The 15,536-nt window shown below is 47.5% G+C and overlaps 2 protein-coding genes across 2 annotated transcripts; both read right to left on the bottom strand.

The window, feature by feature from the left end:
- Positions 1-7,994: 7,994 nt before the first annotated feature.
- On the bottom strand, positions 7,995-9,544 carry LOC133730439 (uncharacterized). Its single transcript, XM_062158027.1, has 4 exons — positions 9,218-9,544; positions 8,743-8,934; positions 8,586-8,672; positions 7,995-8,515 (listed from the first exon to the last, which is right to left on the bottom strand). Exons 1-4 carry the CDS (start codon positions 9,542-9,544, stop codon positions 8,117-8,119), a joined length of 1,005 nt encoding a protein of 334 aa, XP_062014011.1. The 3' UTR covers positions 7,995-8,116.
- A 2,663-nt stretch (positions 9,545-12,207) lies between these two features.
- Positions 12,208-15,078, bottom strand: LOC133732461 (protein SOSEKI 5). Its single transcript, XM_062160016.1, has 4 exons — positions 14,739-15,078; positions 14,591-14,660; positions 13,642-14,499; positions 12,208-12,730 (listed from the first exon to the last, which is right to left on the bottom strand). The coding sequence occupies exons 1-4, from the start codon at positions 14,983-14,985 to the stop codon at positions 12,568-12,570; spliced, it is 1,338 nt and encodes a 445-aa protein (XP_062016000.1). The 5' UTR covers positions 14,986-15,078; the 3' UTR covers positions 12,208-12,567.
- Positions 15,079-15,536: the final 458 nt, after the last annotated feature.

Raw genomic sequence — 15,536 nt, forward strand, 5'->3', positions numbered from 1 at the left:
ATGAAGAAGAGCTGGTGCAGGAAGAAGATGAAGAAGAGGATAATGACATCGCTGCTTATGAGCTGACTGGGAGGAAGAATCCAGCCTTGAAACAATTGAAAATCTCCAAGGAACCTGTCAAGCTCAAATCAATGGCCTTCACTAAACCTGAATTCGCGACATATACATATGATGCCAATAAAGCGCATGAGATTTTAGATGAGATGATCGCCGCGAAGATGGTGAAGACCGACTTTGGACCTTTTCCCCGACCAGATCAGCTGAAAGGAAAGAAATACTGCAAATTTCACAACCTGTGGAATCATAATACAGCTGACTGTGTGAAGCTCAAAGACCAGATTCAGGTATGGCTTAATAATGGCAGTTTGCAGGTCGAAGCTCCAGTAACAGCCGCAGCGCTCGTTAACCTGAACCCTTTTCCTGACACTGGGATCAACATGGTCGATGTGAACTGGGCCAAGCAGCACCACAGGAAACCAACCCTGGATTTGAGTACCAAGGGGAAAGGGGTCCAATTTGATGATGATAAGATCCCTACAAAGAGAAAGGCTGAACCAGCAGGCCAAGCTTCATCCGTGGTCCTATGCTCGCGGTACAAGGAAGAGTGTGGCATCCAAGTGTCACACGAAGAAGTCGAGCAGACATTTCGTTTTGGTTCTCTCCCGCCCATCAAGTGGACTTCGCCATCGCGAAACTATCAACCTGCCAGCCCAAGAGAAAAGGAGAAAGTGGAACCACCGCCATCTCCAAAGGATTCCAATCTTTTCAAGAAGCTAAGAGCGGCCGCGGTGGATAGAAAACAAGAGGAGAAGGCTAAGATCAAGCACCAAGACGCTCTGACTAAGCCCTATATTCCACCTGCTTCAACCGCCACCATCAAGGAAAGTAAGTGGTACACACGGGAGAAGGGGAAGGCAGTGGAGATAAGTCCTTCCAGGAAGAGGAAACTGCAGCGCAGGTTTGGAGAAGCCAAGCGCGCGCTAGAGGCGCTGGACCAGGGCCTAATCAAACCTTCGCAGTTGGTCAAATCACCTGAGCAGTATCAGAAATAGATGGAGGCACTAGCTGCTAAACCATTAATAACTCCCCGCAGCTTCCAGAAGCAAGCGAGCTCAGTAACAAGGGCATCAAAGCCTAGTGTTTTTTGCAGGATCACCGACGAAAGGAGACCTCCGCCAGCTCGAAAGGTGAGCTCGCCAACTAGACGACCACCTGTCAGACGCAAACTGTTTCGTGAAGACCCAGAGGCCAAATCCTCAGTTTTTGAGAGATTGGGGGGCAAGGACAGGATTACCGATACTTTACAGTGGAAACCTAAACAGGTCCAGAGTGTAGTAGTCATCCCTTCTGAGGTGAATGTAGCCAGGGAGCCAAAGTCAAATTCTCCTAAGCGGGTTACCGGAATGCAGGAACATGAGCAATGTGAGGTAAAAGGTCTCACTGAAGAATCGTTGGTGGACCGGCTGGCTAAGCAGTTCAACACTGACACCCCTGTCAACGAACCCAAGTTGGACCTAGATGAGGGCATGGATGAAACAGTTATGACTGATACGTCCTGCAACATGGTTTACGTACTGCCCGCGAGGTATGCACTGCCCGTCGCCGCGCAGGATTGTTTGGAAGCTGAGAAAAGTCGTGCACAACCCTTGCAGATTACTTCAGCAGTTACGGCCCCTGTAGAAGAGGCTGTCTTTCTTGAAACAGAAGATGCTAACATCAGCGAATTCTTCATAAGCTTTACCAGGCCAACACCTGCTATGGTCCAACACATGCGACCTTTATACATCACAGCAGAAGTTGGCGGTACCAAAGTTAGCAAGATCATGGTTGACACCGGAGCTGCCGTGAACGTCATCACTACCAGGACCATGCACTTGCTCGGGATCAAGAAAAAGAAAATCCAGTCTACCTCCCTGACACTCAAGAACTTCGCGGGGACTGTGACAAAGACTTTAGGGCTACTTTTCTTGCGCATCAAGATTGGCCCTGCAGAGGGAGTTTATGCTTTCTTTGTGACAAATTGTTATGCAGCCTATAGCGCTATTCTGGGCAGAGATTGGATCCACCGGAGCTACTGTGTTCCGTCAACTCTCCATCAGGAACTCGTTATGTGGAACAGGGAAACAGATAAGGCTGAGGTGATCAAAGCGGACCCTCGTCCATTCCCAGTGTCCGCGAATTATGTAGATGCCAGATATTATTTGGAGCCTATTACTCCATTGCAGGTGAGTGGCATTGATAACAAGGGCCGCCCCACAGGGGTGACGGCTTCTGATTTGGCACAGTGGGGGCTCACGCTCGCAAAAGAAGGCCTGGAGAGGCCTGGCCACGCTGTGCCCAAACCCTTGAACGATTAATGGATTACGACCTTCCGGAGGAAGGGATAGAGGCCTTCCACTCGTTGTATGAACGACTATCGTCATACTGAGTGGAAAGAGAGGCCTATGATCGAATCGCGACCTTAGAAACCGTCAATGAAGAACTCTCTGATCACGAACACGAAGATGAGGTCGAAATTCAGCTAGCTCCGGCAGCGTTGGACGATACACCCCTCAAGGTCAGAGACCCTACAGAGAAGGTCAATCTTGGAACAACAGCTGAGCCTATGGAAGTGGCTATCAGCGCTTACTTAGGGCCTAGCGAAAAGCAGAGGCTTATTGAGCTATTATTGGAGTTCAAAGACTGCTTTGCAGAGAAATATGAAGATATGCCCGGCCTGTCACAGGACTTGGTTTGCCATCAGCTGCCAACACTCCCTGACAAGAGGGCTGTGAAGCAAGAGCCGCGAAGAATGAATTCAGAAACTCAAGTCCTCGTCAAGGAGGAAGTCGAGAAAATGCATAAATCAGGCATTATCAGGGTGGCCAAATACAATCAGTGGCTCTCCAATATAGTGCATGTTCGCAAGAAAAATGGTAAGATGAGGGTCTGCGTGGATTACAGAGACCTCAATCTCGCGACACCTAAAGATGTTTACCCCATGCCGGTGGCGGATATGTTGGTAGACGCCGTAGCAGGACATGAATTGCTGTCCTTTATGGATGGCACCGCAGGGTATCACCAAATTCCAGTCGCCGAGGAAGATAGACATAAAACTGCGTTCAGGTGCCCTGGGTTCGCGGGCGTTTTTGAGTATGTGGTTATGCCTTTTGGGCTGAAGAATGCTGGGGCCACTTATCAGAGAGCCATGAACCTGATCTTCCACGATATCCTTGGAAAGATTTTGGAGGTTTACATCGACGATGTGGTGGTAAAGTCCAAGAAGAAAGGGGATCACATCACAGACCTCAGGAAAGTCTTCGAGCGCATGCGGCAACATAAACTTAAGATGAATCCCGCCAAGTGCGTGTTTGGTGTTCAAGCAGGAGATTTCCTGGGATTCATTGTCCATCAAAGGGGAATTGAGGTCCCTGAAGATAAGGCAAACACAGTCATCAGCGCTTCCCCTCCGCGAACAAAGAAGGAGCTACAACGCTTGCTGGGTAAAATTAACTTCCTTTGACGTTTTATTTCTAACTCTGCAGGTAAGATCCAGCCCTTTTCTCCGTTGCTGAAGTTGCAAGGACAGAAAGAGTTTGTCTGGGAATCTCCACATCAAGAGGCTTTCGACAAAATCAAGGCCTATTTGGCGAGTCCACCAGTGCTTGTTCCTCCTCGCATTGGATTCCCATTGAAGCTATATATTTCAGCAGCTGAGGCTTCCATTGGTAGCCTACTTGCCTAAGACGATGAGGGGGGTGTCGAGCATGCCATCTTTTACCTCAGTCGGACACTTACGGATTGCGAGACAAGGTATACTCCTATGGAAAAGCTGTGCCTCACATTGTACTTCTTCGCGTGCAAGTTGCGACACTACATGCTATCCTTTACTACATGTATCATCGCTCAAACTGACCTAGTTAAGTACATGCTGTCGCGACCTATTCTGAGAGGACGCATTGGCAAGTGGGTACTGGCTCTATCCGAATTCTCGCTGCAATACGTTCCACAGAAGGCAGTGAAGGGACAGGCTATTGCAGACTTTCTGGCCCATCACCCTATGTTGGCTATTCCCCCATTGAAGGAATTAGAGATAGCTACCGTTACCGCAATTCGACCAGATTTGGCGCGCATTCCAGAGTACGCTATGTGGCATCAAGCTACAATCTCCTTACAACCCTGGGTATTATTTTTTTACGGTTCCAGAACCGAAACATTAGCAGGGGCAGGAATTGTACTGGAAAATCCAGCAGGTGATCGTTTCTCTTATTCTTTCCAATTGGAGTTCAAGTGCACAAATAATCAAGCCGAGTATGAAGCCCTTATCATTGGATTAGAAGTGTTATTGGAATTGGGAGTCAGGGACGTTCAGGTACGCGGTGACTCTCTGCTCGTGATAAGTCAGCTCCAAGAGAAGTACAGGTGTGCAAGCTGTCTGCTCATTCCTTATTTGAATCGCGCCATCGAGCTTCTGGATCAATTTGATGACGCGGATTTGGAACACATACCTCGCGAGCGAAATTTTGCGGCCAATGAGCTTGCTCAGCTGGCTACAGGCATCACATTGAAGTATGGGGTTCGCGAGCGCATTCTGAAAGTCGAACGTCGCACGTTGCCTTCGTGGCTTGCGCGGCTTGACCCGCCAGACGACCCGGTCGTCGCAATCCTGGAGCCTATTGACGTCGATTGGCGAATACCGTTGATTGACTACCTCAAGCAACCAGATCCTACAACAGACAGAAAGATACGTTTTCTTGCTTTAAACTATTTCCTCAAGGGTGACGAGTTGCGACGAAGAGGGGAAGATGGCATGGACTTCCGATGTGTCTTTGGCCGCGAAGCAAAGCGCTTAATGCGCGAAGCCCATGCATAAGTATGTGGTGCCCATCAAGCGGGCCCTAAGATGCGCTAGCTTATTCGCAGACATGGGTATTATTGGCCTAGCATTTTGAAGGATTGTATCACGTTCGCGAAAGGTTGCCAAGAGTGCCAGGCACATGGTCCAGTGCAACACGTTCCCAACATTCCCATGCAGCCTATTATCAAGCCTTGGCCTGCACGAGGCTGGGCATTGGACTTGATTGGGATGATTCACCCTCATTCTTCTCTTCAACACAAGTTCATCATTGTGGCCACTGATTTCTTTACCAAATGGGTCGAAGCTGAGCCTTTGAAAGAGGCTTCCGGTGCCACGATTCGCCAATTTATTTTTCAGAACATCATCTGTAGGTTTGGTATCCCTGAAGTGCTTGTCTCAAACAGGGGGGCAGCGTTCATGGGAGGTGAGGTAGAGAAGCTCGTCAACGACTTGGGCATCCAGTTTGTCCACAGTACACCATACTATGCTCAGTCCAATGGTCAAGCAGAGGCCAGTAACAAAATTATTATCACCATTATAAAGAAGATGCTTGCTGAAAACCCTCGCTTGTGGCACAATACGTTGTATGAGACTCTTTGGGCTTATCGCACCTCCAAGAGGAACCCTACTGCTACAACACCCTACGCGCTAATGTTCGGTCATGACGCAGTTTTACCCTTGGAACTCAACGTTTAATCCTTGCGCGTCCAGGATCAGCATCACTTGATCGGCGAAGATTATGTTCAAGCAATGTGGCAAGAGCATGAGGACTTGAGCGAGCAGCGCTTAGCGGCTTTGGATACTTTAGTGATGGAAAAACAGCGTATCGCCCGCGCCTATGATAAGAGAACGCGTGGCCGCAGTTACAAGGAAGGCGACCTTGTTTGGAAAGCAGTTCTGCCCTTTGGCGAGAAATTGACTGGTCGTGGTAAGTGGACTCCACGATGGGAAGGACCCTTTGTTGTCCACCGCATTCTGGAGCGCGGGGCTTTTCACCTCAAAGATTTGGACGGCGACATCCATCGCAATCCCATTAACAGGCGCTTCCTGATGAAATATTACCCTAGTGTTTGGGAATATGAGGACCCTCCAGATCCTCCTTCTTCCCAGACTGGGGGCAACCATAGTCTTCCTCGGCTCCCATCATCCCTTCATATTTAGGCCTTTCCTGTGGCCTTTGTTTCATTGATTTGCTTCGCCAACGAATACTAGGGGGGCAACACTCTATACATTTATTTCAAATTCCTTGACAACATGTGTTAAGAATTACATGTAATGGCCTAAGCATGAGGCCTTATTTAACAGTTTACATTTTCGAATCCTGGACAATATGTGTTAAGAATATATATAATGGTCTATGTATGAGGCCTTATTTTATAATAGTTTTTCATTATACTCAGAAACTTTCATTCATAAAGTGGCTTTGCAGCCAGAAGCAATACAAACCAAAATAATTACATTTGTGGTTTACAAGGCCAAAAGTGGCTTAATAATCATAAGAGTTGCAGGTCTGCTGAAAATTTCTGGATCTTGGATCTTGTGATCTTGTGGTGACAAAGGGGGTGGCTGAGGTATGATCAGAAATACTCTTCCTCTCTTCACCCACATGCCTTATCTGATCTGAGTCGTAGCCGCTCTCATTTGTACCGGAGATAGAGGGAAGGAAATAATCCGCCCCAACCCGTCTAGTGGATTATCCTCCGAGATGGAGATGGTCTGCAGAAGAGCGCGACTCACAACCACATCTACCTCCAGGGGAATGACAGAAGTCTGACAGTCTGTTCCCGAAGGTAGGCTGCGAAAGAAGAACAGTCGGCCTCGAGTGGCCTTCCTCCCTTCTTCCGCCTGCTCCACGCGAGAAATCTGAGGAGAGGGATCCCCTCAGAATCTGGTTCCGCCGCGTTAGGAGCGCCGCGTGTTCTTCAGCCTAATGGAAACCGGGGAATCCCATCCGGATTTCCAGAGACCAAAGACATGCGGATGGACCTGAGATTAGGCCATAAGACCTACCCAGGCATTGAGATTAAGCCATAAAACCTAAGGATTTGAGGTTGAGGCTGAGAACGTGAGGAGAAGATTTCAGAAACAAAAGGAAGAGAAGTAGGGTTTGTGAAACTATTACTGGCGAGACCATATTTGCCTGAGTTTTTCTTCTCGAAGCACAGGTATTTATAGGACCAGTCTCAGTGGTCTTAACTGCGCAATGGGCAGTTGGAATATGTTCAACGTCATCAATATGAGTATCGTTGGAATTGAATGCAAAGATCTCGGAAATGAAGATAATTGAAAGCGCTTGGGAAGCGGGGCAGTTTCCAAGGAGGTAACCGCTTTGTTTCGAGATTATCTTTTCAAAACAGTTTCAAAAGCAATAAAAGCAAGTTTAAATGCTAAATTGCCTGAAAAATAAATTGAGCATATATTTGGGCCAAGCAATGTGGGCTTAATATTTAAATTATTAATAATTATATTATTCGTACAAATATGGGCCTGATATTGGGATATTAGAGGCCCAAAAGTCTTCGGCTGCATGGGTCAAACGAAGAAAAAGCTCGTCCAGGCGAAAACTAGCATCAGCGGCGGCTTGTGCGGCTTGTTGGGCAGCCATGCGAGCTTGGGCCAGCTCTTGGGACAGCATCTCGAAGGCAGCAAGGGGTTGTTCTAATTGGGGCTCCGCATGGGCGAGCCTAGCAGTGACATCAGTCAACCGGGCCTGAAGGGCTTGAATCTGGGACCTCAAATGGCTCCTCTCGAGCGTCAGATCCCTGATGAGGTCAGCTTGGTCACCCAAGAAATCGTGCGCATTGTCTGTTTGATGAGTAAGGGTCTGGTAGTGTGCTTCGGTCTGCCTAGCTTGAGCGCTCGCGACTGCCCTCTCATTGAGCCCTTGCGGGAGTTGCTGTAGCAGCTGGTCAACCTCGCGAAATTGATCGTCAGAAATAGCGCCCTCGCGGAGGAGCACTCTCAGATATTCCAAAACTTTCGCGGGAGCACCAGGGGTTAGAATATCAGGGCCCAAGAGACGACAAAGGCCTTCCCTTGCATCATCTACGACCCCAGGTGGGGTAACTGCGAGTACGCGAGCTAACCGTTCTAAGGTGGACGGAGTAGGTTGCTCAGCGATAGGGGCCTCAAGGGGCTCCGCAACAGGTATTGCTTCAGGAAGTACTCCTATTTCTTCGACTTCAATGACTTGGGGGGCATGAGGAACAGATTCTTCACCAACCACATTGGGAATAGGTTCAGCAGGAACCTCATCTGCTATTTCTCCGACTATCGCTTCTACATTTGGACCCTAGAAAGAAACATCTTTAGAATGACCAAGTCAAGGGTTAAGATAAAGCATTTTGTTAAGAGAAGTACCTCTTCAGCTGGTAGCTCGCGGGAATCCGCTGTTGGTATTGGGGCAGTCTCACAAGAGGTTGGACCCGAGTCAGGCACTGATGCTTCCAGAAGGAGAAGTGGTTGCTCGCGGGGAGTGTGGAGAAGCGGCAGCCTCTCCTCAAGCTCAGGCGAGCTGTCATCTATGACTTGCGCTAGAACTACAACCAATTGCATGTTACTTGCAGCATTGATTGCAGAGGGAGAGTCACCATTGTTTTCTTGGGTTGGCGTGCCAGACACACCCTCGCCGGCAACAGAGGAACCTTCCCCAACTTGCCCCGAAAACTTACGACGAACCTGAATCAGAGAAACGTTATCATACATGGCAAAACAAAGTGTCAATGCTCGCTTTAAAAAGGAATATTACCAGTCGATCAGCGATTGGTTCATCTGTTGCCCAAGGATCGGTCCGGAATTCAGCGCGACTACGTTTGCGCGCTAAAGCAGCAGCAATCTATCAAACAAAGTCAAATTAGAATTCGAGAGGGCTGCCAAATTATATGTACTAAGAAGAGAATCCTTACAGTTTGAGGATCATCATCATCTGAGGAAGTGTCCTCTACTTCTGGCTTGCTCAGCTTTGCTTTCTGTTTAGCGGCCGGGCCAGTGGCCGGAGGAACACCCGCGGCGCGATGCTCGAGGACGGTGCGCGTCCCTGCTATGAACGTTGAGTTAAGGGTTTGAAGGTGAGAATGATCAGGGAAACAACGAATATGCTAAGGCAATTACCTCTGGAGGACGCTCGCGAATTACAATTCCAGCTTAAGCTAAGCGTGGGGCTTTCGCGAGTCGCGGAACCGGTTCAGGTGGTGGAAGTCTTTCTTCATTTTCATGGAAACGAGCAAGTTCTTCAGTATCAGCTTCATAGGGATATCTCAGTTCTTCGAAGATGGCCGCGAAGAGCTCATCATCTCTTTGCCTCCAGCAGTTAACAGAGACTTCCTTCCACCATTGATCATAATCTTCAGCGGTCCCATCCACGGGGACGATATCATTCACCCAGGCAGGGAGATCGACTAATGCAAGCATGCTTTGTGCGGGCGGAGGTCCAGTTAAGGGACCAATTCTGCGCCAAGAGGTGTTGTAATTCCAGGCATCATAGAGGGGGAATGACACCAATTGGATAAGACCAAACTGGCGAGCAAAATGGTTGGGAGCATAAAGCTCATAGGTGAGCTCGTCAACAGCAAGCCTAATGTCTAAACAAGAGATCGCGCGGCGAAAAGCCAAGCGCGCGCGATCGCTATAACCAGGCGCCCCAGGTAGGAACCCATTTTCAAGAGGAGCGGGGAATCTCCTATTAAGTATTAAATCGTAGTAGGGCATTTCATGCAGAAGGTACAAGTATGAGAAGCACTCAGAATATGGTGGAGATATGTACCTCGCCTCACGACAAAACCATTGACCAAGAAGGGCATCAGTTGGCGATAGCAGAGGAATGTCGTCGCGGCGGAAGAATGGAAAGTAGGTTTGAATCCAGAAGTCAAGAATCCAAAAGGGGCCAGAAATGCTAGTCTCGAAGGGATGCATTGTGGCCTGGTATAAAGTGCGGTAGAGGGCACCCAGCACTGGTTGTCCTAGCCCCACGCGGCGACCTTTGTAGAGGGCCGTTGCTAGAAGAGTCCAAGCGCCAGTGGGCTTACAAGCAGAAGTACAGAAAATGAACTTGCAGAGCCAATACTCTAGAAAAGCAATACCACCAGTCGCGTTGCGCTCCTTGCGATAGTGGGTCACCCATCGCGGGTAGGAGCCGCTATGAGCGCTGCGACCAGTTTGGGCCATGGTTGATGCGAAGGTATCAGAATCGAATTGGCCATGCAGGTAGGGCTCGCCATCGATGGGCAATCCAGTAATGGTGAGGATATCCAACAATGTTATACTCATTTGGCCAAATCGAAAATCAAAGGTGTTGGTGGCAGTATGCCAAAAGCAAAGGAAGGCAGCGAGTGGTGAGCGATTCCCACCGCGAGGAAGGCGAAAGCATAAATCGATAGTGTGGGTAATACCTACCATATCCCAGCGAGCCAAATCTCGTGCTCTTACTTCACGATACCATGAAAGCTCTTCTGGGCTGATTTTGGACGGCCAGTGCCCTATTTTTGCTCGATGATTGTGCGCACCCCAACTGCTGAAATCTGCAAGGGTCCTCCGGAGGACTTGAATGGGTTGACGAATGGGCAGGCTATAGAGGACGATGGCATCATCGGGAATGGAGCCTCGCGGTGCCGGACCCAATCCGGCGTGATGATTCGGAAGCCTGAGAAGCAGAGGTCTCTGGACGGAAGTGTGGGCGCAACAGCGGGCACCGATTTTGACTCCCCAGGTGCGAGCGATGTTATCAGTGAGTTCTTCTTCTTGATCGATGATCACCTTCTTTGGCGGAGCCATTTCTGGGTTTCTGCAAAGTGGGTATGGAGCAAGAGTTTTTCTGGGTTTAAGAGACTGGAAGGGTTTCTGATGTGACAGGCCTGGAGTGGCTGCGGTGTTTAAATAAAAGATTTTGTTAGGGAAACGATGCGACGAAAAGACGTTTTGCCAAGCGAATAGACGCAACCTTCATTAATTGCATCGTTTTGATCATCAGACGTGTCGTTTTAGTCCCCTTCAATCAGTTACAAATATGGGCCTGATATCGGGGCCTGGGGGGCAATGTTTGAGCCCAAAAGTAATTTTGGCAAGATCTTTTAGTGGATTTAGCATAGCGGGCCGATACATGCGGCCCAAAAATAAGCCTACCCGGGTTTGGGTTACAGCTTAACCCATTCCGTGATCCATGAGGAAAACGAAACCTTATTGGAGTCGGGTAGCGGGGATTGAATAGGAAACTTCAATCAATATCCCTTCTATGAAAAGGAACAGTCGAAACCCTAGGTATATATACCAGGTTTCAAGGACAAAATAAAGACCTCTCTCATATCAATCAATCCTAGCGATTACAAAGCCTCCCCGGAGCAAACCTTCAACCTTGTTGAAACCCGGTGACCGCTCGCCAGTCCTAGTCTCTCCAAGAGCCGACTGTCAGCATCACCAGATCAACCCGGCGACCGTACTTCCAGTCCCAGTCTCCCCAGTAGCCGACTGCGAGCGCAAACGCCACCGTTACTACCAGCGAAGCAAGGGTAACGCCCTCGCAACCCAGCGAAGCTAAAGTCACGCTTTAGCGCAACCCGTGCTTTCTCCAAACTTCCCAGTGATTGCTCTGCTTAGTCTGCAATACTAAGTATCGATTCGGTGACGCGAAGAGATCACACCCAAAGTCCTTATCCGTAAGGCAGAAAGTCCTTTCTCGGAAGGCTAGAGAAGAACCTTGTGGCGAGGTTGGTGCTCTCCTCGTCCACAAACGCTTGAAGAAGAAGTCAGGTCAAGGGACTACCCCGACGACTGCACCCCACGGTGCTGGCACGCCTGCGCACACGCTCAAAAGAGACAGTTTGCAAGCCAACTGGTTTTTGCGCCAAACAACTCCTAAAGATTGAAAAATGTTTCTCCCCTTTCAGTCTGATATCATGATTCATGAAGGCATAACACTACGATATAAGATCAAATAGTACAAGTAAATACATACAAGGTGAACAAAAGCCTGATCTGGGGTAATTTCTACTAGACTGATAAATAGTTAAAATACCATATGTAGAGTACAACCTACATTTCTATTTTTTTTTCTTAAAAAAAAAACACTTAACCCACCCCACCCTTATATATATCAGTGAGAATCGAACTCATGACTTTTACAATATTATAATTATAACTTACTAATCCAACAGGTTCCGTAACAGAGACGAAGTCTATTTATCTACATCATTCCTACACTTAACCCTCCACTAAAAGCTGATTCCTGGGCATTAATTATAAAATGAAACACAGCAAATTCACAGTTTCTAACTTTCTTGGAGGAACCATTGCCTCTCCAATTTCAACACCATGCCTCACGTGGGTGCTTCAAAACGATGCATTTTGATATATGAAGCTTTAGCCAAATCCAAAGCAGATGACAATACCTAGGAAATTAAGACCCTTTTAATTCCATTTCCCACCTTCACAAAGTCAGAAAGCTTACACTTTAGCAACCAAAACACCGAAATTAAGGAAACTATATTCAACTCCCCACAAACACCAAGGCACCAAAACCCTTGGCCCCAAAATTCCAAACTGAAAATGGACAATCTGCACAGCTTCAACTCACATACCTTCATCATATTCCTGCACCCCCATGCCTTATTCCTCAATGTCTGAGCCCATTATGCCGTGACTTGAAATTCGTTAACGTTTTCGCTGCCGCGTATTTCGCCTGTGCTTCTCTTTTCCCTAAACACTACAATTTACAATGGGGGTCAACTTACTGATATTGCCTATGCTTCAAGTCTTTTGCTCCCTCCTTCTTGCCCATTACTACTACCATTATTGATGAAGTTGGTTTCTTTCTTGTTGGCCAACATTGACTTTGGCTTTCTAGGTATGCATTTTGTTCTCACTCCATCCTTCTCTGTCTCCTCCAGTTGCATCTGGGTGCTCCTGTAAAAGTTAAAACCATGCATTTTTTTATAAAATCAACTAAATCAAAATAGAAAAAGAAGAACAACAAGAATGAACTCTATTATTACATAAAAACAAGTCAACTTTCCCACATTAAACAAACCCTAACTTGACCCTTTCTGTCTGTGAAGGGGGTTCACGGAATTGAATCCCCCAACCTGCAACTGTAATCTGTGTGATGAATTAAGGGGACCCATAACACTACCAGAGGACAAGCTTGAATGTGGCATTTATTGCAGACTCATAACTGAGCTAATAGACAGCTGGGCTATGTTGTCCAGTAAAGGACGAATCTTTCAATCAAAGTGAAAGAAAACCAAATGGGCTATCAGAGAATCATAAAATTTTCTGACCAGAATCAGAATCCCCAGAAACCAAGGGGAAGAAAGCAACACGCAACTATACAATATACAATACCACACTATTACTCTTGCAGAAAGAGAGGCACTTTCACAGTGAAATTTCAAATCAACCTTTAGATCCATTTTCTTTCTTGTCAATGAGATTCACACTAGCAAAATGCCAAAAGCTTTCTTTAGGTACCTCAAAACAAATTAACTCTACCACATTGCTCAAAAAACAAAGAAACCAATTATAAATAACTCCTTTGTGCACATGATCTATATAAATTCCAATATGCATGTGAAATGTATGTAAGACCCATATGCATGTTGTGAACAGAATACCACTAGCACATTCCTTCTTTTTTTTTTTTTTCAATTATATCTAAAACTAACAACTTAGATATTTCTCTAATAGTAAAATAGGATTTGTAAACCATAATGGGTTCCTAACAATTGGATTGTAGCTATGAAAATATGGATCATTGTGAGTTATTTAGCTATGAAACTAATTAATATTTCATAAAAATTGAAGGTTAAGTTACTTACCGATCTGCATTGTAAGAACAAGACCTTTTAAGAGCTGGAATGACCTCTTTTTTGGTCTCGATCAAGCTCCCGCTAAAATACTCCTTCTCTTCCAATTTCACCCCCGGAAAATTCGAAATTGCCCTCTCGGCCACAGCCTGATTCCCTGCTCCGCGGGGCAGCCTAGCTCTGTACTGCCCAATCAACGAGAACCGCTGGTCCCTCACCGCCGTGGACCCACAGTCCCTGAACGAAATCGACCCGCACGATAGCAACTGCATGAGCACCGACGACGCTTTCATTTTGCCACCTGGCACAACCTCAGGCGTCGGATTCTGATTCTCCTCCATCGCCGCTCCGTTCGCCTGAAGCACTAGCCGTCCGTCGGCTTTCATCAACGACTCGAGCGTTTCGGGGCTCGAATCCGACGGCGGAGGCGAAATGTCGTCCCTGCCCAGCTCCGTTCTTTGACCGCTACTCATCTCCTGTTGACTCTGACCTTTCTCTTCTCGCACCTCGTCCCCCCGTTCCTCTCGAACGACGCGTCGTCGGTGCCGCTTGTCCTCCGTCTGCGTCGACGCGTCTGCCGCCACCGCCTCCCCGACCGACTCGGTCTTGTAGACTTTGTACTCGTTGAGGTCGATGGAGCTCCACGACTGGTTCCGCCGGCGCACGATCACCGGCGAGTCGTAACCTACGCCGGAATCATGCACCTCCGGCGGCGGACGAAGCGACCTCGACGACGCCGATTGCAGCGCCACCGGGCTCACCGGCGGGTCGAGAAGCTCCGAGCCTTTCAAAACGTACTCATTGCCGTGCGACGGGTGTATGAAGTCGTTCTCCGACAAGTCGTGCCAAACAAACCCGGTTTTGTATCCCCTAATTTCAGCAGTCGAAACATAACGGCGAGAAAAATAAGCAAAAATTTTAGACCAGAGCTAGAGTGATCAAAACGGCAGCGAAACCGTACCGTTTTGCAGACCAGGAGTACATGGTGGCCATGGCTTTGCCTCGGAGCAAGTTGAGCCGGTTAATCACATCTGAGAGAAGATGGATCAAATAAAATTAGGCTAAATAAAATTCATGCAAGTAACGAATGAGTGAAATTACGATTTTACCTCGGAGGAAGAGGCCGCGGGGAGAAGAGAGAGGGACCTCCATGAAATGGGGGTGCTCGAGCTGGCCGTTTCTGGAGAGATAGTAGACAACAGGGACTTTTCTGTCTGCAGTTGTAGCAGGAGTGGGAGTCATGGCGAGTTTGGGGTTGGGCTCGTGGGTCGGGTCAGGGCTGGTTTCAGAGTCGCGCCATTTATTGGGGATTTGGAGGTGGGTAAAGGCTGGTCGTCCTCTGGAAGTGACAGCCATTTTGTGGCAGAGAGAATAGTGTTTTTGGTTAGAGAGAGAAAGTGCGGGAAAGAGAAGAAGGAGAGGGCTTTCGGGGGCGGGGGTGTAATATATAGGTTAATAGGTGGGTGACTGTGAGAGTTTGTGAAGGTGTGAATGGGGGAGAGGGAGGAGAGGTGAATTTCAAAATGGGGATGCGGCAGACAAGTGCTACCAAACAAGCGAGGGCCGTTTTGGGTTTCAGAACTTTGGCTACACTTATCGGACTACCACTGTAAATTCTTAATATTTTTAACTTCTTAGATGCAAGCTATGATTCTCTGTGGTGTGTCGTTTTCGCAGTAAAATCCAGAAACTAAGAATCATTTGGCCTTGAGGATTAAGGTGGATTTGGAGATTCGGAGAATCATTAGATGATAATTGAACTTCAATCATCTAATAGCTTAATGTTTACCAAAAAGAAAATTAGTCTAAATGGTACCTAAATTATCTCGCCTTTTAAATTTGGTACATCAAGTTTTAAAAATGTCAAAACTTGCCATCTGAATATATGTATCTAAAGTTGTTAGTTT

This window comes from Rosa rugosa, chromosome 2, assembly GCF_958449725.1.
Source record: "Rosa rugosa chromosome 2, drRosRugo1.1, whole genome shotgun sequence".
Classification (NCBI taxonomy): Eukaryota; Viridiplantae; Streptophyta; class Magnoliopsida; order Rosales; family Rosaceae; genus Rosa; species Rosa rugosa.

Bases quoted from the DNA above. Each gene is read 5' to 3' on its own strand.
- LOC133730439 (XM_062158027.1), bottom strand. From the start codon at position 9,544: ATGCCCTACTACGATTTAATACTTAATAGGAGATTCCCCGCTCCTCTT. The intron at 8,673-8,742 runs GTAAGGATTCTC...TTTGTTTGATAG, and splicing joins ATGATGATGATCCTCAAACT to ATTGCTGCTGCTTTAGCGCG. The intron at 8,516-8,585 runs GTAATATTCCTT...TCTCTGATTCAG, and splicing joins AACCAATCGCTGATCGACTG to GTTCGTCGTAAGTTTTCGGG.
- LOC133732461 (XM_062160016.1), bottom strand. From the start codon at position 14,985: ATGGCTGTCACTTCCAGAGGACGACCAGCCTTTACCCACCTCCAAATC. The intron at 14,500-14,590 runs GTACGGTTTCGC...TGCTGAAATTAG, and splicing joins TACTCCTGGTCTGCAAAACG to GGGATACAAAACCGGGTTTG. The intron at 12,731-13,641 runs GTAAGTAACTTA...TAACTTTTACAG, and splicing joins TGTTCTTACAATGCAGATCG to GAGCACCCAGATGCAACTGG.